The sequence below is a fragment of the Trichechus manatus genome, unplaced genomic scaffold (assembly GCF_000243295.1).
Source record: "Trichechus manatus latirostris isolate Lorelei unplaced genomic scaffold, TriManLat1.0 scaffold00234, whole genome shotgun sequence".
NCBI lineage: Eukaryota > Metazoa > Chordata > Mammalia > Sirenia > Trichechidae > Trichechus > Trichechus manatus.
This window is the reverse complement of record NW_004444170.1, coordinates 349173-362765: the sequence shown is the minus strand read 5'-3', so window position 1 is coordinate 362765 and position 13593 is coordinate 349173. Positions and strand designations below refer to the sequence as shown.

At 36.0% G+C, this 13593-nt stretch overlaps 1 protein-coding gene across 1 annotated transcript in view; it reads left to right on the top strand.

The window, feature by feature from the left end:
- Positions 1–13593, top strand: part of LOC101344436 (CUB and sushi domain-containing protein 1-like) — a 1691327-nt gene that overhangs the window by 1636335 nt on the left and 41399 nt on the right. Inside the window, exons 46-49 of the mRNA XM_023743077.1 lie at positions 1423–1611; positions 4312–4485; positions 6436–6618; positions 13263–13439. Of these exons, the coding sequence (XP_023598845.1) occupies positions 1423–1611; positions 4312–4485; positions 6436–6618; positions 13263–13439 (723 nt within the window). The remainder of the gene's footprint in view (positions 1–1422; positions 1612–4311; positions 4486–6435; positions 6619–13262; positions 13440–13593) is intronic.

The following is a 13593-nucleotide window of genomic DNA, read 5'->3' as shown; positions in this document are numbered from 1 at the left end:
TTCCCTGGAAGAGGAATTTCTCAATGCCTTCCACTCAGACTGCCTTAGTGGCTCCCCCTACTCTGACCAGAAAAAGTGTTTGATATTTTCTTGTTCACAAATATGAACACGAACATTTCCTTAGCATTTGTCCAAGGACAAGCCTTGCTCCTTAGGAAAGCATAGCACGCGAGAATTAATTCTGCATTTCCTGCGTTTGACATGCAACTCCAAGTGCGACAACAAGCCCTATGCAGTTATTTTCCGGGTTATGTAAATAATCTTTCATGTTTATTAGATTTTCACTCAATAGGTAATTCCTACTATTTCAGAGGGTTCGGTACAGTTTTATTGTGGATGCAGTTCACTATGGAGCCTTTAAACTATCTGCCAGTACTCCATAAATGTATTCGTTTGGATCCAAAATAAGACGAGACTTTCTTCTATAAACTCAGGGCTGTTTTATGAATCATAGGATATTATTCTATAAAACACTAAAAGGGACCTTTAAAATCCTTGATTCGACCCTGTACCTTCCTCTTATCACAGAGAAGGAATCCCATGCATAGATTGGGTAAGGGACTTGCCTCCAGACTTGGAGACCCAGGACTTGCGGTGGCTGCCTGACAATTTGTTGCACAACCTTTTTTGAGCCAGAAATAACTGGAAAGAGGGAGGCCTCCATAGCAGCTGTCTCATTCACTGGCACGGTGGGTCAGAGAATGAGATAATCAAGGGCTCTTTCTTCTCCTCTGCACCTGGAAGAGCACACTGCTAATCCCCTCACAGATGCCAACAGGCATTCAGGCTAACAGAGTGCCATTGAGATTAAGCAGAGCATGTCGTGCAGGCCACAGCAGACACCCTCACTCTGGGACTGTTTCTAAAGGGGAGGGTTTAAACCAGAAGCTGACTTGATTTACATTTCTATTAAGTGTCCATGGGATAATTGTCACTTTTATTTGCACCGGCCATGTAACACAAATTCCTTCAGACCCATATATGGAACCATTAACGCCTGCAGAGGGAGAAGGTAATTGACTCCCGTGTTCCATGGTGTCCTCAAATATTACACGTGAACAAAAATATTTAAGCTCAGCTATCTTCAGGTTTTTCATAACATAAAAACGTAACCATGAAAATTAATTTTAGTCTTTACCTCAAAGAAACATATCATTAAGAAATAAAGGAAATTAGCCTCATGTTGTTAAAATTGCTATGGTAGCCAATAAATTTATAAGCTTGACAGTATTTGAAGTATAATGACCCAAAGCAATAAGGAGAGTTCATCAAGGGAGTGGAATTTCATGATACACCTCGGATATTAATAATTTTCATTTTATGAGCATTCTCAGATGGTAAGGAATTTGCCTTTTTTTCTGACATGTTTTGTTTATAATTTATAGCTGCATCTAAATGACATACAAACGGTTTTATTTCCAGTGGTGAACTGTTCAGATCCAGGCTTTGTGGAAAACGCCATCCGTCAGGGGCAACAGGATTTCCCCGAGAGTTTTGAATATGGGATGAGCATCATGTATCACTGCAAGAAGGGATTTTACTTGTTGGGATCATCTGCCTTAACCTGCATGGCAAATGGCTTATGGGATCGTTCTTTACCCAAGTGTTTGGGTAAGTGCAGATTATTTTGGATTTTTATGCCACAAAACCCTATAACAACATCACCAATGAAATAATTTATTTTCGTGTATTCAAAAAGGTGTATATATTTTTTATTCTCTCTGCCCCTCCCGTTTCAAATTGTATTAGTCCCTAAGATACCTTTAGATAGATTGGCCAGAAAATAAGAGCTTCAACTCAGTTAGTTTAAGTGAAGGCAGGGGAGGAGAAGGCGGGAGAAGCCCTTGGAAGGCTCACATATCTGAGGGAATGCGAGGGGCCTGGGCTCAGAGTCAAGTGGACCTATGTTATTGGACACCAATTGGACTCATTCTCTCTTTCATCTCTCCTTATTCCTGCTGGTCTACCTTATTCAGTCTAGCATGTAGGCTTCTTCCACACAGTTCAAACAGGGCAGCTGGTGGCCTAACACTAAACATATCCCAGCTTCACTCTCTCTGGTCCCAAATTCAGAAATTTTGGCAGAGGGTTCTGATAGCCTCAGCTGAAATACAGGCTGTATCCATAGACCTAGCATCTGTGGCCAGAAGGGTGGAGTCCTGTGAGTGACCTAATGCGAGTCTCATGAGCAATCCTGGGCCAGTCAACAGTGACTATGATAAAAAAAAAAAGATTGTGTCTTGATAGTAACTTCCTTTTGAATCATACAGTTAAATCAGGGGAGGACATACTACTCTAAAGAGAGAAAACAAAATTATATATTAAACAGTCCCCCTCAATGCTTTATTATCAGTATATTTTATACATGTAGATTAACAAGAATACATTATTTTACCCAAATAGCTAAAATCTTACTTTCTTTGACTTGAAAAAAAAAGTTATCTTTTAGCTCAGAAAGAATCATCCTTTTAAAATATCGTCAGAAAATGTAGGGAAAGTGTTACTCTGTCTTTCTAAAGCAATTTTTTTTTAATCAAAATCGTATCTTTCCGTATACATTTGATGTGCCTAAAGACAGAGGGGAATGACATTTGCGTTGTAAATTGAATTTATTTTTAAAAAATCCATTTTTACCTTTTGTAATTCTAACATTGGTAAGTATGCTTTCATAATGGATTAACACTGAAAAACTTTTTTTCCCGCAAGTGAGTTGCCTTCATAACCCCTGCCGATCTATATTGAAACTTGTCTCAAATTCTAACTACAGAAATGCAATTAATTTTCATGGAGAAAGAAGGTGATAACTTTCAAAAACTAATGCTAAGCCTTCGTGACAAAGAAAATTCATTTATAAATGTATTACAATCTTCATCAAATTACATCTGAATTCTGGTTTTCTATGCCTTCTCACTTGGGATTTTTTCAGATATATTAGGTTTTTTGTTTGTTTGTTTGTTTTTTCAAAACATTTAAGTGTGAGACTTCCATTAGTTTCTGCAGTGATGCTAATCTGTTTCACATCCCCAGGAACTGGGTTTTCACCTACTCTCATTTTCCTAGGTGGCTAGTTCCCACCAGTCGTTAACAGTTGGAATTACCATGAATGTGAGAATAGAAAGATCTCAGAGGAGTATTCTGATTTTACATGCTCTATAAACTAAGCTGCATCTCTATTTTTGCTGTTATATCGTTTCACTGATTTTTTAATTTCTCCTTTTCTTTCACCTGGAAATGGTCATTTGCCAACCATTTCACTGATTCAAGTCTAATTGGCTTCTGTTTCGAACTCTGTATAGATACAGTCTGGTTCTCCAAGATAGGAATGAATGTCAATGTAAATGATAGTCAGGGCTTACATGACTCGGGATGAGTAATGCCATGCAGCCTTTTAAATCAGCCTCTCTGGTTGATCTCACTTTTGGGTTGCTAGTGACCAAATGCAATTACTCTAAGATGTTAAATCAGTGGCCTTTGAGTAATTCATTGGTACTCTCAGTCTAGTTAGCTGTTTACACGTAGCACAAAAATATGTCCTTTGTTAACCCTAATTTAGGATCTTATGAAAAGGGAGAGATAAATATTCACTATCCTCTGTTAGTCTGAGTTCCAGAATTTGTCTTTTCGAGGGTTAATTTCTAAATAGATTGTGGGCCTGTTTTATTATACTTCTCACAAAATAAATGGAAATACTGAAAGTATTTTATACAATAACTGAAGGGACAACTTATCCAATAATTTATTGTTATTATTATTATTTTACTTAAACATTAGTCTACCACCTATTCAAATAAAAATTGTTTCAGTGGTCTTCCTAGATGTATAAACTGAAAGAGTAATCACATTTTATGAAGTCTTGACCACAAGCAAAGTATAAGATTCTAATATTAACTGAAGAAACAATGGGAATAATTGGGATGGATCTATAAATTATTTTCTCAAGTATTCCTATAATATTGCTCACTTGGGATACAGTTAAGGGTAAATGGAAAAATTCTAGGTAGTGTGGCTTTCTCTTTGAAAAATTAAACGTAAATTTCTACCTTAAGCAAAGCTACCTGAAGAGCCAACATGTCTTCATGGACAGAATCTTTCCTTAGCTTCAGCAATATCTGACTATTCAGGGAAGGGAATGTATTCTTCTGGAAATTGATATTGCTCATCTGTAGAGAGCTGTAGGGATATGTCGGTGTATTTCTCTATTTTTCATCCATAGGTGATCTTTGTTTGAGTGTCTGCCTGTAAGACTCACCAGTGCAAAGCAGTTGCACAGGAATGATGTACTCATCTTTCAATCGTTTTTTCCCCCCGAAGCTATATCATGTGGACACCCAGGTGTTCCTGCCAATGCTATCCTAACTGGAGAGCTGTTCACATATGGAACCGTAGTTCACTACTCATGCAAAGGAAGCCGGAGTCTTATAGGCAACAACACTAGAGTTTGCCAAGAAGACAGTCACTGGAGTGGAACACTACCCCACTGTACAGGTAGAGGAATTATACAGTCATTTGAAATATTATATAATTATCTGTTTATTTGAAATTTTTATTCCATTTCCAGTCAAATATGCCATTATTATATATTATCATCATCATTTTCATCATCATCGTCAAACACCTATCAGTTTAAATTTTCTTCTCAAGGAATCTTGGGAGTTTGTTTATACCCTTGCCACAAAGTTTGCTTCCCTTGGCTTCAGTTTGTCCCTATTTGTTCTGTATTCCTCTACTGTACGTCCTCTCAGTTTTTCCACATTGTTTCTGTCTCCTTAATGAAAGAATTACATTTATCATCTTTGAAAAAAAAGTATTAATTCTTCCATGAATTTTTTAAAAAAAATAAATGAAATCAATGATTCAACAACTCCAGACATATCTGAGAAGAGTCAAACCTCTCATTAGATGTTTTTTTATAACCTCAATGCACCTTAACCCCCTTCTCCCTTTTACTATTCATACCTGCCTTTCCAGTAAATACTTCCTGAATTCACCATCCCCGGTGCTTTATTTTTTTTACAAAAGAGTATCTTTTATTCTCATAACTATATTTTAATAGGCTGTTTTGATTTTGGAGAAAATATTGAAATTGTCCAGTATCTCATTTTATTTGGATCTACAATCAATGCTCACAGAAGCAGCAGTCAAGAAATTAAATGACATATTGCATCGGGCAAATCTGCTACAAAAGACCTCTTTAAAGTGTTAAAAAGCAAAGATGTCACTTTGAGGACTAAAGTGCGCCTGACCCAAGCCGTGGTATTTTCAGTTGCCTCATATGCATGTGGAAGCTGGACAATGAATAAGAAAGACTGAGAAGAACTGAAGCATTTGGATTATGGTGCTGGCAAAGAATATTGACTATACCATGGACTGCCAGAAGAACGAGCAAATCTGTCTTGGAAGAAGTGCGGTCAGAATGCTACTTAGAAGGAAGGATGGCAAGACTTCTTCTTACGTACTTTGGCCATGTTATCAGGAGGGACCAATCACTGCAGAAGGACATCATCTTGGTAAAGTAAAGGGTCACAAAAAAGAGGAACACCCTTGAGATGGATTGACACAGTGGCTACAACATTGGGCTCAAACATAGCAACAACTGTGAGGATGGTACAGGACCCGGCAGTGTTTCGTTCTATTGTACGTAGTGTCTCTGTGAGTGAGAACTGACTCAAGGAAACCAACAAAAACAACATCATGTTGATTTTAGTTATGCGTGAGCAATTTCTTAAGTTCTTCCAATACTGTGCTGTAACAGAGAAAATCTTTTCTTACGAGAATGTCAGAAGGCGTCACTCAACCATAAAGAGAGATGAAGTTCTGATATGGGCTACAACATGGATGAACCTTGAAAACATCAGGCTAAGTGAGATAAATCAGATTCAAAAGGGCAAATACTGTATGATTCCACTTACATGAACTATCTAGACTGGGAAATGCATGGAGACACAAGTTTATCAGTGGGTACCGGAAAGGGGGGAGGGGAGAAGGAGGCGTTATTTCTTGAGAGGTGCTAGGTTTCTGTTTGGGGTGAGGAAATGGAGGGGAGTAGACAGTGGTGATGCTTGTGCAGCATGATGAATGTCACTGAATTGTACACTTAAGACTGGCTGAAACAGCAAGCTTTTTGTTATATATATTTGACCACAATTAAAAAAAAAAAAACTTAAAAAAAAAAGAATACCAGAAGGCTGTAGAACCTTATTGCATGTTATCTATACATTTAAATAACTTTTCATTCATTTTAAACATAACAATTCTATTTTAAACACGTCTAATAAAGCTGTATACTGTTGTGTTTATGTTCAATAGAAGGCTATAGAACCTTATTGCATGTTATCTATGCATTTAAATAACTTTTCATTCATTTTAAACATAACGATTGTGTTTTAAACAAGTCTGACTAAGCTGTATACTGTTATATATGTTTACGTTCAATAGGAAATAATCCTGGATTTTGTGGTGATCCAGGGACCCCGGCCCATGGCTCCAGGCTTGGGGATGAATTTAAGACCAAAAGCCTCCTCCGTTTTTCCTGTGAAATGGGTTACCAGCTGAGGGGCTCCACTGAGCGAACATGTTTGCCTCATGGTTCATGGTCAGGACTGCAGCCTGTGTGTGAAGGTAAGTGAATTCCCTTAAAAAAAAGAAATCAAGATTTAAGGTTAAAACCATAGAATTCGTTCTAAATTATTCTACAGAAATCCTAGCGATTTAGACTGTTTGGTCAAGTCCATTTTTTTTTTAAATTCAAAATGTATAAGAACATCATCAAAAATCATGACTGGGTATATGGAGATATCCTGACTGTTCTGAAAAGATTGTATGACTCTTTTCCTTAGCCTTTGAAAGTTCACAGCCAATTTTTTCCCTAATCTTTTCCTGATGATAATGTACATGTGAGTTTTTACAGTTTTATGATTACTGACAATAAATGAGGATAGAAAGCGGTGTAAAAGACTCACAGGAATTTCTTCAGAGTGGTCTCTTCATGTCTTAAACCCTTGATGAGAAATAGGTTTTAATTCGCTTGTTATTTCTGTTCTACCGATGGCCATTGTCCAGAGCACAATATCGCAAAAGGATCTGAGACTGCATTCTCTGTACTATTTGAGATTGAACATATTTGAGTATAATATCTGAGAGAGAGAAAACGGAAGGATGCCCTCCATCCTAACTGTAAAGATGAGATGGATACTTTATGAAAAACTAGTAGCTACTGTGCCATGAATCTGTAACTTTCTAATATTTCACGTCATATAAGTAGACAATCACATATGAGTAATTTGTTATACGTATATAATCTACACAAAATAAAATTCTAATCCTTGCCTCTTGACCATCAAGTTCATATAAATCTTAATACTAGGCCCTAAAGAATCTGGGTTAGGGCAAATAGGACTGAATAGTAGAGGGATGTGTCACCTACAGCTGTGAATTGTAGGATTATGCTATTTCAACTGATTGAAGCATGTAAACACAAGCTAGTAGACTTATTTTACACAAATATAATTTTTGTCAGTTGACTATCCTCTTATAGAGAATTTGAATGTTAAAATATACATGATAACTACTCTTTCTCACCAAAACCAAAATGTATTCAGAGTCTGACCCTGAAATGACACAGATATTGAAATGAACACACAAAGACTTTAAATCAGCTATTAAAAAAATATGTTGAAGAACTTAAACTAAGATAGACTCTGAATGTGTTTTACATAACACTATTGTGTCAAAGTTAAATTTCCTAATTTTTGAAAGAATTATATTATGGTCATGTAAAAGAATATCTTTGTTCTCAGGAAACACACATTGACCTATTTAACAGTAAAGGGGCATCATGTCTATAATTTAATCTCAATTATTTTAGGGAATATATATATATTCACCGATTATTTATATTTATATTTATTATTATATTTGTCATTTTATTATATTTATATTTATTCTCTCTCTCTCTCTCTCATATATATATATAACCCATTATTCATTGCCGTCGGGTCAATTCCAACTCCTAGTGACCCTATAGGACAGGGTAGAACTGCCCCATAGGGTTTCCAAGGAGCGTCTGGTGGATTCAAACTGTCAACCTTTTGGTTAGTAGCCGAGCTCTTAACCACTGGGCCACCAGGGCTCCCTCTCTCTTTTCTCTCTGTCTCTCTCTATATATACTGTACATGTATACATACTGTATGTATATATATATATACTGTACATATGTCTCGTATATATATATGTAGTACATGTAGTGTATATATATAGAGAGAGAGAAAAATAAGGCAAAATATAAATAATGTGATTAAACAGTATAAAAGAGTTTCTTATTCGACTTTTGTAATTATTTTATTACTCTGTAGTTATATCAAAGTGTAAATTTACAAAAGCAAGCTAAAATAGTTTCCACAGTAAAATTTCAACTTTGCTTTACTTCTAAATTATAATTAACAATGCTGAATATATCTGTAGCATTTGTAATTCAGGACATTTAGAAGAGAACTATGGTTTAAGAGTGACAATAGACTCTAGATCTGTGTCTATGTAGCCATTATTACAAAGTGTTGGTTCTAATTCTTATTATCCTTTTGTGTAGTACATCGTTAGTATTATATTTCATATTTAATGTTTCCTCAATAATTGTAATAGGGGATGGGTATGGATAAGTTAGTGAATTGAAGAATTGTTTAAATTTTCTAGACGTAATCTGATGCTTATTAAAAGCAAGAAAAATTTCTGTTTTCATGAATGCTAAATGCAATTTTGAGCTTAATCCTTGGCCCCAGACCTGAACTTCTGTGAGCTGAGTGCAGACTTTATCACTCTCCGAGAGAACTGAGATGCTAGACAGTCCTTAAAGGATGATCCTTCACTTGGGACAGGGCATTCTGTATTAAGTTTATCTCAAACAATTTGGTTTGGCAAATTAAAAAGGTGGAAAGAACTAAAGCAGTTGAGGATGAGTAAAGTTTTTCCATGGAAATCTTATTCTTTTTAGGCTGTAATAATATAATACCATGCATTCTATTTCAACAAAGCATAAATGAATTCATTTATTTCAATAAGAGTTTAATTGGATTTCACTCCATAATGTACTTAATTTAGACTATGCAAAGTATTTTTAAACAGCATTTAGTTTTTGTAAACAAAGAAATTAGTTTCCAGCAAAATCCTCAGAAACTTGGCTATTAAAAGCTGTGCAGAGAAAAAAAGATAAGCTACTAGAATGTTGCTGAAATACTAAAAATATTTCTCAAATATGACATGTCTCACAAAATTGACTTCCTCCAAAACTGCACTGTTCAAATACAGAAACGGTGGGAAGCTGAGAAAGCCAAACCACAGTATGTTAAACCCACTAGAGCAACAAATGATGGGCAAGCTAAACGTACACACAAGCAAAAATTTGAAACATCGTTTTGAAGAATTTGTAAATATTGTTTTCCTCACTTGCTGTAATAGCTACAAATCTTTGGGGCAGATATTATTATCTGTTTAGAAAAAAAGTCATACCAATACTATTTGCATTTCAAAAAATATTTTCCATGACTTCATACATTCGTCCTACATCTCCCACCTCATCTGAATTTATTAAAAAATTAGATTCTGATGGGAAATTTCAGTACATTGTAGAAATGAGGGGGAGTTAATAAATCACAAAAGAAAATCTTTAAAAATCCTTAAACATCAACAAATTTATACTTATATATACATCACTTTAAATCGTGTTTGCTCATCTGATATTACTTTCGTTAACTGTTAATCCTCTTTCCCCTGAAGTTACAATAAAGCCAACATTTTACTCAACCAGTAGATAGGTGAAGATGATGGTAACAATAACAATAGCATCAACTATTATGTGTCTGTTAACTACTACTAACCTACCACATGTTACACTAGACATTTTACACGTACAGGTGGTCCCCGACTTACGACGGGGTTCCCTTCCGGTGACTCTGTTGTAAGTCGGTTCTGAGGTGAAGTTGAACACCTTTTTTTTTTTAAAGTTTTCAATATCAGTTGTCTTTTATTGTCAATATCTGTATAAATCCAATCTTCATTTGTCTTTGGAGGTTGTAAACATTACATATAAAATTATATGTATTTTAATACATGAATGCATAAAAAACACACAAATCATAAAAATTTACTCTGACAATGAAGAAGAGAAGGACAACACTGCCATTTTGTCAGCTGCAAAAATAACTCCACGTGTGAAAGGTTCTGGATCATCTGAATTATCCCTGTGAATGGAGGTGGCATTTCTTTTCAGAAAATGAGTGAGAGTTGTCCGTATAATCCTTTTCTTTTTTTCTTCATATATTTCAAGGTAACATCTCACTGCTTCCCGAATCTGCCTGTCGACTTTAGCAAAGTGATTAGCATTTGGGTCCATGTTTTCAAGCAACTAAAGCCCCTGATTTAGTTGAGAAAAAAACTGCAGCTAATCTTTGGGTCCAGGTTTTCAAGCAACTGAAGCCCCTGATTTAGTTGAGAAAAAAAACTGCAGCTAATCCTTTCACTGTAAAAATTTTTTGACATACATCTGTGAATGAACGTCAGGGAATGATAAAATCAGCAAATTACATGCTGCAGCCTTGTATGTAGTGCATTTACTAATGATAAGATGTATTAAAAAAAAAGGTTGCAAGTGGGGTTCCTTGTAACTTGAATACACTGCAAGTTGGGGACTACTTGCAGTATGTCTCATCTTACAAAGCAGAGGTGGTTCAGTGGTAGAATTCTCGCCTTCCATGAGGGAGACTTGGGTGTGATTACCAGCCAGTACTCCTAATGCACAGCGACCACTCATCTGTTAGTGGAAGCTTACTTGTTGCTATGATGAGGAACAGGTTTCAGCAAATCTTCCAGACTCAACGTGGACTAGTAACAAAAGCCTGGCAATCTGAGTCCAAAAATCAGCCAACGAAAATCAAACGGCTCCCAGTGGGCCCGAGCCACAGCTAAAGTAGAGATGGCCAGGAGCAGGCAGTGTCCTGCTGGTTGTGCGTGACCCTGTCACGAGTTTCCCTCTAGTGGCTCTACACTGAATTTCTTGTTTAGTTTTACGGTTAGTTCTCTAGGATCTTATGACATTAGGGAATTGATATAAAACAGACAAGTTGACACCACCTTATCATCTTCGTTTTCATAGTCATAACCATCAGTGAAATGTTCCCGATCAGCCAAAAGCAAAACGGGAAGTTTACCATTAATTTTGCTTTACAGAATATAATATTTGAGGGAACTTTCCCAATATTGAGATGGCATTACTATGATGGAGGTTAATTTGCTAAAAATAAATTTGTCTATAAATTTGAAAAATGTTCACCAGTTAATTCATTAGTTTTAGCATTGGTTCTTCATAAGGACTTCTGATAATTACTACATAGATTTTAGTAACAAATATAATTTCAATAAAATATAATGACATGGGATATCCTTTGCTAGTTTGTTAAATTAAGAATTAGATCAAATATAATCCTAGTCTATGATAAGCTTTCCATTAGTACATCCAACTGCTCTTACTAGATAATGAATAAATCTTTTTGTTGAATGCATGAGTAATTGTCTTGAATAGCCCAAAACCTCAGCCATCTGCAATATGAAGTTTTAATTTATATCATAGTCATCATGGAACTTTTGGGCTTTAGAGAACCTTAGACACCATCTGCTTCTGGATTGGTAAATATATCACATCTCAAATGCAAACCAAGAAACTGCTGCAAGGTCTATATTAGAAAGGATTATAAATCCAAACCCAGATTCATCAAGAAAGAGGGTTATGATTGCTTAATTATGTCTGCCAGGAGCACAGGTAGAGAAGGATCAGCACATGTACTCTCTATGTGTCCCAAACACAATCTCCCTGTACGTGAGAATAAGCACATTTTTCAATGTAATATGAAAGGAAATGCCCTAAGTTTCCATATAACAATTTTTATATGCTGTGTAAATTTTGCAGTTAAGAAAAATGTATCTTTGTTCTCAAGGCTAGATTTGAAAGTGAAGCAACCAAATAAGAATATTTTCAAACATTTTGGCCAGTTTCAGAAATGATCTCATGATACATTCTTGTTATTAAAATCCAGCCAAGGGACATAGTCTTTATATTTCTGCCTATTGTACATTATTGTGAAGGCACTAAGGAAGAAAAATAACAATATTTAGGGTAAATAGTCTTGATTTTAAAAAGCCAAAAAAAAGATCTGTTAAATCATTACCTTGTTAAGTACCCAGAAGCAACTAAACTTTCTTTTGTTTGCTGATTCAGGCGCACACAAGACAGACACCTGAGCATAGAGGGTTTTGCTGCTCCTCATTATCTGAGGCCGTGGGCCTGGCACTGTGCTTGTCTGGAGAGAAATAGAAAATGCAGTCCTGACAAAGCCAATTAGCACAGCTGCTGTTAGATTTGGTAATATTGAGAAGGTCATTTTACAAAACAGTTTAAAAGTTGTAGTCATTCACATTCCTGAGGCATCTTTATTTTCCAAAATGAATTCTCCTGGAAATGTAAAATACATTCCCAGATTAAAAAATAACTAAACAAAACACAGCTATTGCATGAAGCAAGATGCCTTTGAGTTGCTAACATTATATACCCATTGCCACTGAGTCGATTCTGACTTATAGAGACACTATAGGACAGAATAGAACTGCCCCGTAGGGTTTCCAAGGAGCAGCTGGTGGATTTGAACTGCTGACCTTTTGTTAGCAGTCAAGCTTTTAACCACTGAGCCACCAGGGCTCTCTAATATTATATAGATCATTTAAAAAAAAAAAAGTCACCATAATTTTATCCAACAACAAGTTAAATCCCAAAGTGACTTGTTTTTAAATTCTTAATGCTTTACATACCCATTGTCTTCAAGTCAATTCGTACTCATAGCAACCCTGTAGGACAGAGTAGACCTGCCCCATAGGGTTTCCAAGGAGCTGCTGGTGGATTCAAACTGCCAGCCTTTTGGTTGGCAGCCAATCTCTTAACCACTGCACCACCAGGGCTCCCTCAGTGCTTTACCTCATCTGTTAACTTGTTTTGAAGTAACATACTTTAGAAAGAATAATACAAAAATATATTTCATATTTGTAACTAATAACATAGTAATATGAGCCATATAGAAAAACAATACATCAGACATCTTTCATAATAATATGCCCTGTGTTTTTTAAAAGGCATTTATTAAAAGGATAACATTTGTTCTTCTGTGTTTGTCCTTTTACTAATGGGTCATTATCTTTGCGTGACATTGCTTTTGTTTCCCTAACAGCTGTGTCCTGTGGCAATCCTGGCACCCCCACCAATGGCATGATTGTCAGTAGCGATGGGATACTGTTCTCCAGCTCGGTCATCTATGCTTGTTGGGAAGGCTATAAGACCTCAGGGCTGATGACTCGGCACTGCACAGCCAACGGAACCTGGACGGGCACAGCTCCGGACTGCACAGGTTAGTAACCAACTGTCATGGTAGAGGGAGGATAGTATCAGGAAACCTATTCTATCGAGAAAAATAAATTTATTTTTAAAGCATTTTATTAACTTTTTAGTACATAAGAAGAAAAGACAATGTGTATTTGATATTATGACTATATTTTTAGATT